The 17,866-nt window shown below is 42.1% G+C and overlaps 1 protein-coding gene across 7 annotated transcripts in view; it reads right to left on the bottom strand.

Moving 5' to 3' along the window:
* The window catches only part of GRIA3 (glutamate ionotropic receptor AMPA type subunit 3), a 267,816-nt gene that overhangs the window by 66,867 nt on the left and 183,083 nt on the right, over nt 1–17,866 (bottom strand). For all 7 annotated transcript variants that reach the window (XR_004622357.1, XM_034649234.1, XM_011234226.3 and 4 more), the window contains 5 exons: nt 15,026–15,187; nt 10,423–10,590; nt 5,789–5,893; nt 4,791–4,898; nt 3,213–3,419 (listed from right to left, as the gene is read on the bottom strand). Coding sequence is in view for 6 of the 7 variants with exons in the window: in XM_034649234.1 (XP_034505125.1) it covers nt 3,213–3,419; nt 4,791–4,898; nt 5,789–5,893; nt 10,423–10,590; nt 15,026–15,187 (750 nt within the window). In the remaining variant the exon portion in view is untranslated. The remainder of the gene's footprint in view (nt 1–3,212; nt 3,420–4,790; nt 4,899–5,788; nt 5,894–10,422; nt 10,591–15,025; nt 15,188–17,866) is intronic.

Raw genomic sequence — 17,866 nt, 5'->3', positions numbered from 1 at the left:
GTTGGTTTGCCATCAGTTCCCTGGAAACACCTTGTGTTTTAATCCCAGAAAACATCAGAATCTTGCTCCAGGTTAGAGGAGGAAAGAGGAAGTTTCTTTAAGAGACTTCCCTGGCTATTGCTTTTGTGTTCAGTGGAAAGAACTGGAGGGAAAAGGTGGGAAGGCTCCTTCAGAAGAATTTTTACCAATTCAGCAGCAAGGAGCTGGTTTCTAAGTTACTAAACTTAGAAGGGAAGTAAGGGACTCTAATTCTCAAGCTCCCTCACTCACACATATTGGAAAGAGGGAGAGAATGTGGAGATTAGGAGGACACGCCAGAAGAGAAACCAAAGCCCAGTGAGAAAGCTGGGTCTTTGAACAGTGTCCAGAAATCTGTCTTGTTCTGCGTCACTGGATCTAACGTCTTGCTCAATGCCAGGGGGGCACGGAGCTATTTACAGAATGTGACAGGTTTTCTTCTGAGACACTAGAAAGCTCTGGCTACTGAGTCACAGTGGGCCGGTAGAGCTCATGTCAGGAACTCGGGCCCAGTAGAAACGGACACCTGAAAGTCTCTGCCATGCTTCTGTGGTCATTCTTCTCCCCCAAAAAGCAGAGGCACCAAAAGCCTTTCAACAAGTTTCAGCTGTCTTTCAGGATGGGATGGGTCTGAAATAACACGTCAGCTGTCGGGTAGTCTGGGGCTGTGGTTAAAGAACACGGACTGCGTAGTCAGAGACTGGGTTCAAATCGCCGTGTCACAATAGGCTGTTTGGTCTTGGCATAAGACCACCTCTCTAGGCTTCAGTGTTTTTGTCTGTAGAATGATGTTAATAAGATGGTACCTCCTTTGGAAGTATGGTGTGGGGACTGAGTTACATCAATGCCTATAAAGCACTTAGCACAGTGTCTGGCAACAAGGAAATAAGCAACAAATGGTAGCTAACAATAAGAATAAAATAATAATGGCAATGATAGTAATAAACAATGGTAATGATATAAGATTACCTCCTACCATGAGCTAAATTTACTGCATGCCAGGCATTCATTCGTGAGGGTAAAAAGCAAGTATCTACTATGTGCCAAGCGCGGGAGAGAGCTGTGAGCAAGACAGGACCTCTTGGAGCCTGAGTATTGGAAGATGAAGGATAGAAGAGAGGAGAAGACTTGATCAACTCAGAAAGAGGTTAGAGCTGTGTCAAGATGGTTCGGAGCTTCTCAGGGTCCTTAGAAAGCATGACAGGTGTTCTGCCCCTCAGTCAGTCCCCTGTCCCTGGCATTAGAAGTTCTTCTCTTTCTCATAACGGAGTTCACTTGACTCTCATCTGCAGCTCAGCCCTGCCCCAGTTCCCAGGGCCAACCTTGACCCAAGACGGGAGATAATCGGCTCCAGCCCACTGCTGGGGGCTAAGGTTCAAATTGCCTTGCTGCTTGTCTGACTGGAGGACGGTGCCCTAGTTTTGACACTTGAGGTCCAGTCTCATTTTAAGTCTTAATTCCTTTTCCGTGCCCTTATTTTTAGAACTGAGCTTCTGCCTCTGTATTTGTTCCTGAGGACCTGTTCCAAAAACTTATTTAGTGACCCCAGTACTATTTTTGGAGGGGAGAGCTGCACCTTATTTTGGCTCCTTCCCATCTCAAGCACCGAGGTCCTTATCCTGAACCTCTGTCCAATAGATAACTTGGATGTTTGCTTCTTGCCAACTTCTTCTCAGTATATGCACCCCCTAGGTTCCTCAGTCTTCCCCTAGCCTGTTGTCTAGACAGGGACCAGTCATTGCAAGCACTCCTTATCTGCCAGAAAGCAAGCCTCTGCAGAACACGCTTGTGACAAGCACCAGGTGACGTACGGAAGTGTTGAATCACTGTGCTGTGCCCCTGAAGCTAATGTAACGCTGTATGTCCATGACACTGGGATGAAAATAAAAAGCAGAGAGAACTAACCCTCGGCTGCCACCACCTACACTTGGGTGAGCTTTCTAGTGACTGGTTCATCCAGTGGGCTGTTCTTCTGCCCAGTTCTACTTGTCTCCATAGGCCTCACTGGGCGGCCCAAGATCTGACGTTGCCAACGAGGGGCCCAAACCTTTTCAGGTGAAGCCACTGCGGAGCTCTGAAGATCCTGCTGTATCCCCTTTCGAAAGCCCCAATTATCAGTATAATTCTTCTGTACTTGGCCCATGGGCAAGCCCTTGACAGAGCGATTCTGTTCATTTATTAATTCATTCAACAATTATTTGTTGAACCTCCATTCTGTGCTGTGCTCTGGGATATTGAAATAAATCAGACGTGGCTTCTGCGCTCAAGAAGTTTATAGTCCAGTTGGGGCAGCTGAACTTGTAAATAGATCATTATAATACCGGTTCAAAAGTACTACAAGAGAGCAAAAAGCGGGGGCACCTAACCAGACTGCAGGTGGGTAAATGGGATTAGGGAAGGCTTCCTGAAAATGCTGCCACCTGCATTCTGGAGGACTGGGAAGTGAGGTCAGCGGACTGCCAGGGATTCCCTAAGGGGCAGGCGGGCACCTTCAGGGAACGACATATACTTCTTGGTAGCTGGAACACTAAGTATGAAGGGGGAAGAGTCCAAGACGAATCCAGAGAGGTAGGCGGGTGCCAGATTATGAAGCATGTTATTTGCCATGCTCAGGGATTTGAATTCTATCCCGATTTTTCAAGTGGGAAATTACAATGCTGTGGAGATCTGATTTGCCAGGGTAAGAGTAGAGGCAGGGAAATCAGTTGAATGACCAACAAGTGCTAAGAACCTTAACTGAAATGATGAGGGTGGGAATGAAGAATGTGTCTGGATTTGAGAGAAGAGTAGAATGGATAGGACATGGTCACTGCCTAGAGATGACGGAGCAATGAGCAAAGGTGACCGGGTCACTTAGGCAAAGTTGTTGAGGCAACGAGGTGGGTGGTGATTTTGCTGCCCGACACAGGGAACTCAGAAGGAACAGATTTTCAGTAGAGGGCAGGCCGTATTTAATGTTGCCAAATAAAGTTCCCCAATCTTACTATGCTTTTGGCAAAATAATCCTGTTGCCCAAAGAGTGCTACTGACAACCTACTTTTACCGAAGTCAACTGGAGAAGATAATTTTTTTTTTTTTTACAGACCACACAGGAACTATACAACTGGATAAGTATCGCACTTGAAAATAAAAATTTCTATCTTTGTTAAGTGGAAAGCACAGAAGTAAATGAAAATAGAGTTGAAAAAACTTACCCCATAGACAAGTTCCCCAACCATGCCATTCCATATTTTTGTCTCCGGATCCCTTGCGCCATATTTCCCGTCGCCGACAATGGACAATTTGTATTTGATCCTCACGTGTTTGGCTATTTCATAGGCTAAGTCGACACAATAGCCTTCATATCTCTCATTTCCTTCCAGTTGCTCATGGTTCTTCTTATACATGACATATGGTGATTCCTTTGGGACCAGAAGAAGATCGGAGGATTACTCCCATATGTTTCTCTAAGAGATGACACATATCATAATCACGTTCCCCCCCCCCCGTGTAGCTGTTGAGGTTTGGGGTATGAAAAGAGCCTTTAAAAAATGTTTGCTTAAGAATCCGAAGAACTTCAATTGACTGACAATTCACTGGGCTGTATATTCCTTGGAGTCCTTAACTGATGATTTAAAGATGTAGAGAAGGATTTAAGTTCTTTTTGAGGGTTTGAAAGCAGGACCGGTTTCAACGTGTAAAGGCTTTGTCTTAGTCAAACTGGGCAGAGGTATTGCCCTTAGGTGAAGATGAACCATTTGATTTCTTGGGATTTACCACAGCCCAGGCAAGCCCTCAAAAAGAACTGTGATCTTTATGATGTCAGAGTCTGTGGCTTATTTGTTTTTACAACGTCAGGGCCTAGTACAGTACCTAGGACAAGGTGCGTATTTGACATGTCTGTTTAAACGAAGAGTAAACGTCAGTCAAATCTTCATCCAGTTATTCACAACTCCAGACCTAGTGGCATACTCATTTTTCACCCTGGTTTGTACTTCACCCCGTAAGAACATAGCAACTTTTAGAAAAACATTTTAAAATGAAATGAGAATATTGTCTCACATTTCAACCGTTCTTTGAATTTTGCAGAAAGGCTTTAAATGGTGAATCTTGCCTTGAAATGGTCTTATGAACTTATTACACCCATTTCATAAATTAAAAGAAACATAACCTGAGGCTCAGAGAAGTTGTGACTTGCACAGTTAAACACAGGTTAGTGGTAGACCTCATATTAAAACCCTAATCTAATCTCTCTTTCACATAATGCTGTCTCCCCCACAACGAAACATCAGTCCTACAGTGTGTGTGTGTGTGGGGGGGGATAAAGAGGAGAACGATACGTGGAACTGTCCCAAATTCCTATTCTTTTTCTTTTAAAAAATAACATTCTGGGGCACCTGGGTGGCTCAGTCGGTTGAGCATCTGACTCTTGGTTTCAGTTCAGGTCATGATCTCAGGATCATGAGATTGAGCCCAGTGTCGGGCTCTGCGCTCAGCATGGAATCTACTTGAGATTCTCTACCTTTCCCTCACCCTTCCTCCTGCCCCTCCCCTCACTTGTGCTCACTTGCATGCACACTCTCTCTCTAAAATAAATAAATAAATAAATACAATCTTTAAAAAATGACATTCTGTTCATGATGATGGCAAGATACTTCAAGAGGTTCCTAAGCTCACCTATTGGAGGTTTTCATGGCTTGAATTTGATGTCTTTTCTACTGGCTGGATAATGCTTTCCAGAAAGCAGAAGTCTTGCTGTATAGAAAGCCCACCCATCTTCTCTCCATACTTACCAGAATGGTAGTCACTACAATGGTCCGGTTCTCGGAGGATGCGCTGTCATTGCTGATTTGCTGATCTGAGAAAGGCACAAATCTTTCATATTCATTCCAATAGCCAGCCTAGAAAGAGCAGACATTTGATTGACCTGTTGCCTGTTTTTAACTCAAAAAGTACTGCATGAAATCCAAATGCTGTCGTGGAATAAAACTTCCTTTTTAGTGGCTGGAGCTTTCCAAGGATTAATGTCCAGCTCCCTCTGTCCTGCCACGCCCACCAGGACCCCAACACTGAGACACACCTTCATCCTGGGGATTCCCATCCCCACCTCACCTTTACTGGTATTTTGTAAAATAACTTAGCCCACTGTAGGATGGTCAGCTTTTTTCCCCTCTTTAAACTCATAGAGCAGAGAAGTGCTTTGTTCTGAACTGTAGGAAGGCTGGAATGTGAGGGTGGGAAACCAAGGAGTGTCCTTAGAAATGATACAGGTTATTTTACTTTCTGAGATTTTATCACATGGCTATGAAATCCTCATTTCATCCCTAATTTAACTGTTAGTATGACAAAAGCAAAGCGGTCATTGTACAATTTGGCTGTAGAGAAAGGTATTCTGTCTAGTGTCCTTTGGAGAGTGAGGGGCAAAGTGGAGAGATACCTACTTTCCGGTTCTTTTGCTAAAGCCGTATGTACCTTGACAGCTTGTTTAAATAACAACATGCTGTAAAATTTGTGATTCCTTCCCTCTGTGGTTGGAAGCTGTTAATAACTCTTGAGCCTATCACTTTTACAGGACCAGCCTCAGAGGAAAATGCTCCTTTCAAAATGTGTAGATGGAACACTTCGATCGCAAAGCAACTCTGCATCATGTCTATGCTGTTCAGCAACAGAAAGGCAAAAATGACGTGTGGGAATTTGCTTTGTGTGTCTTTCTTAACACCTGTTTACTTGCATTGGAGTGCTGTCATCTTCTGAAAAATTTTTTCTTTGGACATCTGTTTTGGTTACTTACTTTTCGAGAGCCAGTGACTTTCATCTCGTACACATCGATGGTGTAATTTGTCCTACGTCCGTAAGTGTCAAATTGGATGTTTCCAGTCATTCCTTGTACTTGCACCTAGTAGAAAGGGAAAATGTAAAGATTTTAAATAGCAACACGTTATTGCCTATAGTTCTCTGAGATGAGGTCCTCTGACATATCTTAGAATCGTGGAGAAACTGTATCTTGAGGCATTGAGCTAAATCCACCAGATCAAGTCTATACAGATCTTCATTTCTTCCCCAGTGTTTTCTAGGTGTGACTGTTTGTTGTGAAGCTTTGAGTGGGTGATAGGAAGTTACCTACATGATACAGTGAAGGCCTTACCACTGCTTTTTCAAGGGCCTGAAATTTCTACCATTAGTCTTTTCTTAAGGGAGTAGCCTGAAGGGTATTCTTTTTTTTTTTAAAGATTTTATTTATTCACTTGAGAGAGAGCACAAGCAGGGGAAGGGTCAGAGGAAGAGGGAGAAACAGACTCTCTGCTGAGTAGGGAGTCTGACATGGGGCAATCCCAGGACCTTGGGATCATGACCTGAGCTGAAGGCAGACATTTAACCGAGTGAGCCACCCAGGCATCCCAGCCTGAAGGGTAGTCTTAACTAGCATAATGCTTTCTTCTAAACTGTGTGTTCCATGAGGTCCGTGGCTACGTCTTATCTTAGCACTCCCAATATCACATAAACTGGTTTCAATAATACAGGCTCTGGAGCTCCTAGATTCACATTCTAGTTTCAACACTTACTAACTCTATGACCTTCGATGTGTTCCTTAATGCTTTTGTACTTCAGTGTCCCAATTTGTAAAATGGGAAATCCCACTAGTACCTATCCCTCAGGGTTGCTGGAAGGTTTAATGAGTTACACACGCGGAGAGTTTAGAGCAGCACCTGGCACACAGTACGCATTGCAATACATGCTGGCCATAATAATAATTATCGTCGATTGCAATGAATATAGTTCTGTTTCTTGAGAGTCTTCCACGTTTACCAGCTGCCACAGTAACAAAGACGAATTTGTCCTCTTCTTTAACTTCTGCCCAGCTACAAACAGGTAGCAATGAGGTAGGCCCTGGAGGAATAAACCCACACTGATGAAATTTGGTAAGTCTAAGGAATCAGGGGTATGTAGTACTAGATAAGAAAGACAGAGGTACTAGGAGAGCCTGGACCCCGATTTGGGATGCCAACTGCAGATTCACGTTGGCCACAATTTTTCCTGGGTCTGGTCCCAGTATTATGAACTAATAAAAGGCCATCTCTGCCGGGTGGAGAGCTTTCCTTACCAATTATTTTACGGTTCAGGGACACTGCATGAAAGACCCTCTATAAATAAAAGTCACTGGAATTACTCATCTGGCGAGTAAGGGTCAAGGAAGTTGCTTCAAAGAAAAAAACACCTGTCTCATTTTCCTAGGATGGAAGGATAGAATACTTATTACTTATAGAAAGTGACAAGCTACTAAGCAAGTCAGAGTGGTAATGGGCTTGCGTTGCAGGAGGGAAAATTGATGTCAAATATTAGGGAGCATCTTGTGAAAGGGAAGGGGACTTGTTCACCACCAAAAGGAAGATGAAATTCCTGTTGAAAGAGAAAGGCTCCAGTGGGACTTCCTGAGGACAAGATGACTGTCCTACTGACCCAACAAACCGAAGCACTATTGTCAGCTCAGGCTTGCAGAGGAGGCGATGTCACACTTCCGGTTAAAGCAAAGGTCCTTTGTTGAGATAGAAATTACTTGCCTGCCTGGTGCATACTGGGATACATGAAGGGTTCTTTACTCTCTACTCTGAGCATTGAGTTCTAGGAGAGGAGATAGGTGGGGCAGGGACGCTGGCATAGGAACTTAGTAAGGAAATCCTTCCTTACTGAAAGTAGCAAAGGCTTCAAGTCTCATTAAGAATGGCGTATTTCAGGCGTGCCTGGGTGGTTCAGTCAGTTAAGCGTCTGCCTTCGGCTCAGGTCATGATCCCAGGGTTCTGGGATGGAGCCCTGCATCGGGCTCCCTGCTCCGCAGGGAGTCTGCTTGTCCCTCTCCCCCCTGCCCCTCCCCTCCGGCTTGTGTTCTTTCTCTTGCTCACTCCCAAATAAATAAGTAAAATCATTTTTAAAAAAAGAATGACCTATTTCTAAAGATCTAGCATATTTGGACATGATAGACAAACGGAACAACAGTCTAGGTATGTCCAGGAGATTCGAGACTCCAGGATTAAAACTTTCCATGAGCAGAAGTAGGACAGGACTACCGCTCAGAGGGAAGTCTATTTTCACCGACATGAAAGTCAGTTTCCCACCATCCCATCTGGGATCCCTTCTTTAATCACCCTGCACCCCAGTCTAAATTAGGTGCTTCTCCTCTGGGGTCCCATAGCACCCTCTGGAGAACCTAACCACCATGCCATTTTAATCATCTCTGCATTTCCATCTCCCTTACTAGTTGGGGAGCATCTCGAAGATGAGAGACATTCTTTTTCCTGGGTTCTCAGCAACTAGTACAGGGATTGGAATAGAGCAGGTGTTTAATCCACATTTACTGGACAAAGGGACAAGTTTTGATGACTTAGAGCTGTGACAGTTCAATCAGGCTCAGGCTGATATCTTACTATCTGTAGATTGTGAGGAGGATGATTCCCCAATTTTCAAGTGGCTTTAAGGTCTTTAAAAACACTTGTTTGCATATCAACAATGTAAGTGTGAGCTTTCCTCCTCTTGTTTCATGTTTGCATACTAACTTCAAGCCTGGTAACAGTCATTGGTGCTCAGTAAATATTTACTGAATGAACGGTGTGCTTATCTGTTCATTAAAACAGGCCCTGTAGGCGTCTCTATCGGGCAATGATTTTGTTTGCCAGATTTCTTTGAAGGAAGAGAATGATTTATTGAGCAACAACTATGTGCTTGTCACAGTGAGGGATGCTTTTACACATGCATTCTCACTTTTAATTAACTCAAATAAAATGGGATTTCTTTTAATATAGTAAAACCTTTAGTACTTCAGACCATCCTCCTGGTAGTCCCTCTGAACAGTGGAGTTTTACTGAGCATTTATCACAAAGGGAGCATCTGCTTCTGGAAAAGGTTGATATTTTCCAACCTCTCTGGAGCAATAGGAAGAGGCTGGCCTGTAGATACTGGTAAAGCATCCTTTCAGTTCAGTGTTTGACCCTTAGGGCCTGGGAGGAAGGTTACTTACCTGGCTTCTCCCTCGAGCTTTATCAGTGAGTTAGAAATGCAGAAACTATGTGTGATAGTATGATCAATCTGCTATTTTCTAGCCAAATGAATTTCTTACCCTTTACTCTGGTAGCCAGTTTGCTATTTGGGGAATGTGGTTGTTTGTGTCATGAATGGGGAATCCGTTGGAGATGCTGGTACTCGTCCCTTGAGGTTTTGTTGATGAAAACTCCTTTTGATGTACTCTGAGGGAGTTTTGTATTTCACTCATCATTATGTTTCACCTGACAGTACGAATCTTGTAACTGCTATGAAGGTTGGATTTAATTCACTGCTCTTCAAAACTACACTTAGGGCATTTGTTAGGGAACTGACATCATGACATAAAAATCTGTGTGATGGGAGAATGAGTCATATCTCTTTCTTGGAGAGAGACACAGGGGCTACTAACCCCTTTTGATCGAATGCTTCCAACTTGGCAGATTGAAGGCAGCAGTAGGAGTGCCAACTGTGCAGAATGATGTACGCCATGAGGCCATTACAAATTCTTCGTGGCGGGTTGCGCACAGAATTATCTTATCATTGCTTATCTCTTTGTTTCTTTGGATGTCCCAAACGTTGGGGTCATTAAATAAGTAGAAATAAGAGAGGCTTGTACTATTGATGGCTCATTTTTAAGGCATGCAGGCGCACGTAGCATAAAGCAAAATATTGAGGAAAGAGCCCTTACTCGGAAAGCTGCAATGAATGACTGACGCTATTCCTGGTGTGAAGAATGAAATCTGCTCAAAGGCTACTGCCTGAAGCCTTAAATGATCCTCTACCAGTAAATACTAAAAACAAGTGACTTGTTTGCCTATCTGTTGATTCCTTGGACTTCTCTGTAGGCTTTTTCTTTGGGGCACTGGGGAGAAGCTTCCTAAGTTGGCCTAGAAGTATAACATGGTTCTGCCTTTCCCCATGTGGATTAGCGTGTAGGAAGGTTCTCTTTGGCAAGAGAACTACTACCACACTGGCTCCGTTCCACAGTCCATCCAAGCTCATGAGCTGTCTGATGAGCCAGAGGATGCTGTTGTCCTTCGTAATGTCCACCTTCAAGTTAGGAGCGTCTGTAGAATATCCCAGTCCCCGTAAAGTAACAGCAGATCTCTGGAAAGTGTAAAATTTTTGAAGCTGTTCACATGTTCAACCCATAATTCTTGAGGGTGGTGAGTTTGCTTTACCATCCACGGTGTAGCACAGAACTAAATACTCATTTGCCCTCTATTGGCCATTTCTCAAGCATTAAGGAAGAAGCTTCTAGTTTGAGATTTCTAAGTTTTGATGATTAAACATCCATGCTCATCTTTCTGCACACTGACATTCTTAGACTCTGATTTGTGTGTCTTTATAAGGCTCCTGCTCCCCACCCAAATAACCCATCATGGTCTTTACCATTTTTAGAGCTCTCTCGATATCAATTCCTTGACTCCAGGGTACCGCGGGATTTGCTAAGCAGTCTCCAGCACTGCCTCTCCGGGACACATCCACTCGCTGCCTCCTCAGATAACGGAAAGCTTCTGCTATGACCAGTATTGCATCGTGTGTCAGTGCAGATGTATACTGAAATGGAAGTACGGAAAACACGAGATCATGACAAATGACGCCCTCAAAACTTGCCTTGCTCCTTATAATTCTCATTTATCTCCACCTCTTGCTCTACGAAGCCAACCTCTTAATTATTTGAATCAAGAGATCTCTCTGGGCAAGCCCGATTTTGATTCATTCTAAAATGATGCCTCTTTTCTTGTGTGTGCACGTTAAGATGATTAAGATCAAATGGCTCAAGGGAGTCTCTCTCTTGCTCTCAGTACTGTGTTTTGTCTTGAGTGAGTGACTACTGAAAGGCCACGTCCTTTATAGAGAAAGAAATATGTGTGAGGCTAAAGGATGGCATATGTAGGTTGGTTATTGCTGTTTGCAATAGAAAATTCAGGTCTGGTGTTTACTTAGGGGAAAATGGAAATAGCTAAGTTAGACAGCTTGAAATTAATTTGGAGGGAAACATTAATCATTTCTGTCTGGACCATGTTTCTGGCGAACTAGGACCTCTGGCCAGCAATAAATCAGTTTTTGTTTCTTGAGGGGAGCAGAAAACCAAAGCTGGTTTTTGATTGTAGAAAATTACAATTGTTATTGAGTTTTATATCTGATATCAGTGACAATTCACAGGCAGTACTTCATGATGCTGCCTCTTTCAGGCAAGAACACTTAGTTTCTATTCCTTGGATATACTGATATGCTTTACTAGGGATGAGGCCAGTCACTTAATACAAGGGATTTGATTATCTGTGATTTGACGGGGTGGACGCCTTTTCATTAAATGAATCAACAAAGTCTGATTAAAATAAGCTGGCCCCTGTTTTCCAGGACAAATACTGAGAGGATGTAGAATTCTATTGATTTTTTTTTTAATGAAGCAAAATGTCCTAGGGGGAGTTTTCTCTGTATAGTATGTCCAAATACGGCCGGGAGTGAATACTTTGTCATCTTTACGACTATCAATTTACTTTTCTGACTTTTCTCATGTTGCTTTTCTTTTATTTATTTCTTTTTTTGAAAAGATTTTTATTTATTTATTCGACAGAGATAGAGACAGCCAGCGAGAGAGGGAACACAAGCAGGGGGAGTGGGAGAGGAAGAAGCAGACTCATAGCGGAGGAACCTGATGTGGGGCTCGATCCCGTAACGCCGGGATCACGCCCTGAGCCGAATGCAGACACTTAACCACTGTGCCACCCAGGCGCCCCTCATGTTGCTTTTCTTTTAGAAGCAAATCTTCAAGTGTGACTATAACAGGGGGCATATGTTCTCTCATGAAAAAAAAAATCTTTGCGTCTGTCCATCCTAGCACTACATAGAGCCAACATGGTGATGATCTCTTTTCCAGCTGACTGCATGAATTGTCTGTGATTCCAAGCCATGCCAAAAGAGCTATTTAATTTCGACTTTTTCAGCTCCTACTTACCAATGTGTGAGCATGTAAAAAAAAGCCCCAAAAGGAAACATTCATAAAATATAGAATAAATGAAGCATCAGGATTGTAATCTCTAGACAATTTTATTTCCTAATCAAAAATATTATCATTTTTTTAAAGTGGGCTTTTTGTCTGATTGCTATAGAGCGAGTTTCTATGACTAATACTAAGCAAAAGCAATCTGAAAGTTGTAACCATCTCTTTAGAGATTCCATTTTCTTAAGCTAGTTAAAGGGTTTTACTTATAAAACCATTCTCAGCGAGTTGGGAACTTTATACATGCTATGAGTTATCAATGAATAATCCAGAGCTAAGATTGCTTTCCTTCTCTTTTGTACAACCTCTGTAACATCTGAGCAAACGTAAATGCTCTGTAGTATCCTTTTCATCCTTTTACCCTTGTCTGTTTTCTTTGTGCCTAAGACACAGTCCCTGATACTTGTCTTAAAATATCGCATAAATGAATTTCTTGCCTCTACCCTTTACCTGCTAAGTCTAAGGGTGGCAAAGCAGTGGCCAGGCAGTTATGAAAATCAAAATTTGTATAAGCTCATTTAAATGTAGTGGGTGGATTTAGTTCATTGAAATAATTTGAATCATCAGGGAATTGCAAATCAAAAGCACATGAGATATCACCTCACACCTGTGACAATGGCTAGATTCAAAAGGACAGGAAATGAGTGTTGGCAAAAATATGGAGTAAAGAGAACCCTCTTGAACTGTTGGTGGAAGCAAGTTGGTGCAGCTACTGTGGAACACAGTATGGAGGTTCCTCAAAGTATTAAAAATAGAACCACCATGGGATCCAGCAATTCCATTTCTGGGTATTTATTCCCAAAGAAACAAAATCACTATTACAAACAGATATCTGCACCTCCATGTTCAGTGCAGCATTGTTTCCAAGAGCTAAGACCTGGAAATAATCTAAGTGTCCATAAACAAGTGAGTAGATAAAGAAAATGTGGTATATACATTCAGTGGAATATTATTCAGCCACAAAAAGGAAGGAAATCCTGCTATTTGTGACAGCAGGGATGGACTTCGAGGGCATTATGCTAAGTGAAATTAAGTCAGACAGAGAAAGAAAAATACAGCGTGATCTCACTGAAATGTGGAATCTAAAAAAAAACCCCTGAACTCATAGAAACAGAGAACAGATTGGTAGTTGCCAGAGATCAGGGGGTGGCAGGTGGGGGGTAGGGGAAGGGGGAAAAATGGGTGGAGGTGGTCGAAAGGTACAAACTTCCAGTTATAAGATAAATAAGTCCTGGGGTTGTAACGTACAGCACAGTGACTATAGTTAACAATACTGTATTGTATTTTCAAAGTTGCTAAGAGTAGATTTTAAAAGTTCTTATCACAAGAAAAAATTATAACTACAACGATGATGGATGGTAACTAAAGTTATTGTGGTGATCATTTTGCAATATATGCATCAAGTCATTATTCTATATACCTAAAACTAACAAAATGCTGTATGTCAATTATTATTTTTTTTTAAAAAAAGATTTTACCTATTTATTTGACAGAGAGAGAGCACAAGCAGGGGGAGTAGCAGGCAGAGGGAGAGAGAGAAGCAGGCTCCCCGCCGAGCAGGGAGTCAGACACAGGGCTTGATCCCTGCACTCTGGGATCATGACCCGAGCCAAAGGCAGATGCTCAACCGACTGAGCCACCCAGGCGCCCCTGTATGTCAGTTATATCTCAATAAAAATTTAAAAAATTATCCTAAAAAAAATTGGACTGCAAACCCTAACCCTAATATCACAGGGATTATGACCATACTCACTGAAACATATAAGAACACCTGATCTGACCATGGGACAGGATGTTTTAAAATGGGACTGCCCTGGAAAAATCCAGCATATATACTATAATCACTACAGCTACAGAATACTGCTTAACTAGTGAGTGGCTTAAACGAATGAACAAATTATGTTTAACTCACAACTTTTCTAGAACGTACCAATTGTATAAAGTCAGGGCCCACTTGTATTGTGTTCTGATGCAACTCATTTAGGGTGGACCTGACTAGGTGATACAGAATGTGTCTCTTCTCTGGTCTATGGCCCCTTTGTTCTCCCTTATTCTATTCTTGCCAGGGAGGATGTGAGGATAGGTATGTTGAAACCATGAGAAAAGAAATAGTCACACCCTTTCCTTTTTCTTAGGGTAAGGCCTTGACTCTACATTGATTCCTTATCTTGATCACAGGGATCCCATAGCCGTGGTACGTACATACTTTCACTATATAAGGAAGGAAGAATTTAAAGTCTATTTCATACTTGAATCAATGCACTGAGGGAATGGTTACCTAAAATATACACTTGAAGGATCCTTTGTGTTACATGAATAACTTTCCTGTAATTTATCTGTTTTAATTCCTGATTTTTAAATAATAGGATTTCTAGCCATAGGGGAACACATGTGAAAAATGTACACTCTAAGCGTGACTTTCTACCTTTAATATTCTTATCTTGGTTTCATGAAAATGAGCAACTTTGGTAATCTAATTATTTTTAAAGACACTTTTCCAGGCAGGAAAGCATTTCCGTTCAATATACGTATAGGCAACACGCACTCTGTATTACAGCCCAATTCACTTGGGTGTACTGAGATTCATGAAACTTATTAACACAAAGCAATCACATAAATAATGTAAAATCTAATTTTCTGTTTCAGACTATCAATCTTCCTTACCTATTCCCACTGCCCCCACTCTTTGCCCGACTCAGGTTCTTGTAATATTGTAAATTGTTATGAGCATGTTACAAATGAAATTCATTAAAACATTAGTTAACATTCCCAAACCCTGGGTTTTAAAAGACTTCCTTCTCAATTGCTTCTTTATTTGCAAGTTTAGATTTCAAATGCAGCAGGACCTGCAGTTTGGTTTTTAGCGTTGTTGAAACGCTTCTGAGCAAAGACCACTTGATCACAGGCTGGACGTAAATATATAAAGGCCATACTGAGACGCTGTGAATAGCTGGCCTAAGGTTTCTGCATGCCACGGAACATTACCTTTAGTGGTGCATTCTTGGCTTCAGGGAATTCCCTTTCATCTAGCCTCACCCAGCGCTGAATAAACTGCTGAACCATAGGGTTTTCGTTGTTGACAATCTGGAATCCGGTAATGTTGGCTCCCCCATGCATGACTCTTTCTAGTAAGATATCGGTAAAACCCTAGAAAGAGAGTGAAAGAGAATCATTGTGGGAGGTGGTTGAATTCTTACCATATTTGTTGGTTAGAAGGCTAAGGAGGAAATGAAAGGTCCTTCCTCAGGATCACTCTTTAATAATCAAGAAAACCCTGAACACAATGTTATATGTCAATTACATCTCAATTACAACAACAACGATAACGACAGATACAAAAAAATGCTGGATTTGGACTAATTCTTAGGGCACTATATCTCTGAAGCTATAGGCACGGTGGAGAAAATATGCATTCTTTCATTTTAGTGCCTATGTCTTTATTTAGTATAGCTGCTGCAAGGACAAACACAGGTGCCAACTTCAAGCAAATGTTTTGATTTGTTTCCTCTACCTGTATTTTTAGTCTTTCTTCACGGAGTACAAATACAATGCTTCATGTAACTGGGAAAGTGTTGAAACGTTTGACCCTAACTTGAGGTTTAAAATCTTTTCTCCAGCTTAACATGCCAAGCACAGCAGATTGCTTCAGATTCTAATGATGAGTACTTTCAACATTTGTGACTTACAGAAATGCCAAAGAGCGAAACTGACAGCTTGGTTGTAGATGACGGTACAAACCGGAGGGTATGTCTCACATGTGTTTATAAACAAGTCTCGACATCTACTTTAGATCACCCACCATTTTCTTCTCTCGCTCTGGTTACCATCTGGTGTCTCTGTCACCTAAGCCTCCTGAAGGAATCTCTTCAGGTTCTCACCGAGCCATCTCCACCTGGGTACCACCAGCCCCACTGGGCACTGCTCTCTTCTGGAACACTTCTCCTAGGAATCACGCTATTTCTGCTGGATGCCTGGCTCTTGTTAGTTGCAGTGGATGCATTTAGGTCCTCAATGGGCTGAAGCCAACATTTATATTCATAAATGGGGAGAATTCTTCCTCCCTTCTTTAGACTTGAAAATTTTAATATAAAATTTTCAAATATATAAAAAAGTTGAAAGAACTGTACAGTGAATACCCATATAGTCTCAACTGGGATTTCACAATTAGTATTTTTCTATCCAGCCATCAATCCATTCCATTTTTTGGATGCACTTCAAAGTAAGTTGTGGACATTAGTATACTTCACACCAAAAGACTTCGGCACGCAGGTCGTTGACTAGAGTTCAGTGTTTGCACTTTTCTTTCTTTCTTTCTTTCTTTCTTTCTTTCTTTCTTTCTTTCTTTCTTTCTTTTGGTTTGCGGTAAAATTTACATCCAATGAAATGGACAAATCTTAAAGGTAGCACTTGATGAGTTCTGATAAATGCATACACCTGTTAGTCCTCTAAAGTTTTCATTTCTTTTTATTTTTTTTTGCATTCCAAGTTTTTTTAAGATTTTATTTATTTATTTGTCAGAGAGAGCACAAGCAGGGGGAGTGTAGGCAGAGGGAGAAGCAGGCTCCCCGCTGAGCAAGGAGCCCGATGTGGGACTTGATCCCAGGACCTTGGGATCATGACCTGAGCGGAAGGCAGATGCTTAACTGACTGAACCACCCAGGTGTCCCAACATTCCAAGGTTTATTGACGTATAGCAATCATACAGAAAGGTACACATATCTTTAAGTATATAACCTGATGTGATGAATTCTCACAAACTGAACACGGAAATGTAACCAATATCCAGAAGGGCCCTCTCTGTGTGCCTCTCTAGTCACACCCTTAACCCCACTTCTTTTAATTCACCTTTCTTTATATTTTAGTGAAACAGCTTTTTCACTTACTACTCACAGCCCTTTCCCTCTTGCTTTCACAAGTGGGCCTTGAGTCCATGGGGACTGGACAAAGAGTTTGCATCACTGAGTATAATTCCTTCTTTCTGATAATAAAAAAAAAGCAAGGAGATGTATTGGTATGAAGTCTGGTAGAGGCTCCAACTGGGGCTTAAGCCTATTACCGAACCCCCTCATCCCCACCCCCTGACATAGATACAAATAAAGAGCCTAGGACAAAAGTTTAACAAATGGCTTTAATTCACTCACTGTGCCAAAATGTATTTGTCAGTTAACAAGTATTACACAAGAACATTGACCAACTGCCCACCTGCCTGCTGGCGGGGGTGAAGAGTAGGCCCTCTGATGCTGTCCTGTCTTAAAAGCCTGGGCTGGACAAGTGGAGATCCTTTCCTTGAAAGAAGGGGGTTGAGAATGCTTCTGCCACCATCCTCATCTTCAGGGTCAGTGGCCACAGCACACACTAGGAAGCAGGATCTCTTGTGCCCCTCACACTTTGATAAGCATCACACTCGTGTTTTCCTAATATCCGTAGCATGTTAAATGGCAACACAGAATTAACAAAAGGGAGAGAGAGAGAATGGATCCCGGAACTCTTGCGTCTGTCTTAAGGGATAACAGTCAGCACTTTAGTCTGGTTACTCACCATACCGCTTCCTTCCAGAAAGATGTTCCCTCACCTTTTCTTGGCAGGGATACTAAAGGAAGGGGTCCAGCTCAAATTTACCTCACCAGTCACACCCACTTACTCCCAGGAGGCTTCATTCTGTCATGTAGGCCCCATATATTCCTGCTTGCGTATCTTCCTCTCCAATACACACATTGTAACTTGAAAACATCTTTAGAGGCATACTCTGCACTCATCTTTCTACCACACAGCAACCATACCACTGAGGACCTAGAAGTTTCTCAGTCAATCCACGTTTTATGACAG

This window comes from Ailuropoda melanoleuca, chromosome X, assembly GCF_002007445.2.
Source record: "Ailuropoda melanoleuca isolate Jingjing chromosome X, ASM200744v2, whole genome shotgun sequence".
In the NCBI taxonomy this organism is placed as follows: Eukaryota; Metazoa; Chordata; class Mammalia; order Carnivora; family Ursidae; genus Ailuropoda; species Ailuropoda melanoleuca.
Note: the sequence above shows the minus strand (reverse complement) of the source record. Positions and strands in the feature narration are given on the sequence as shown.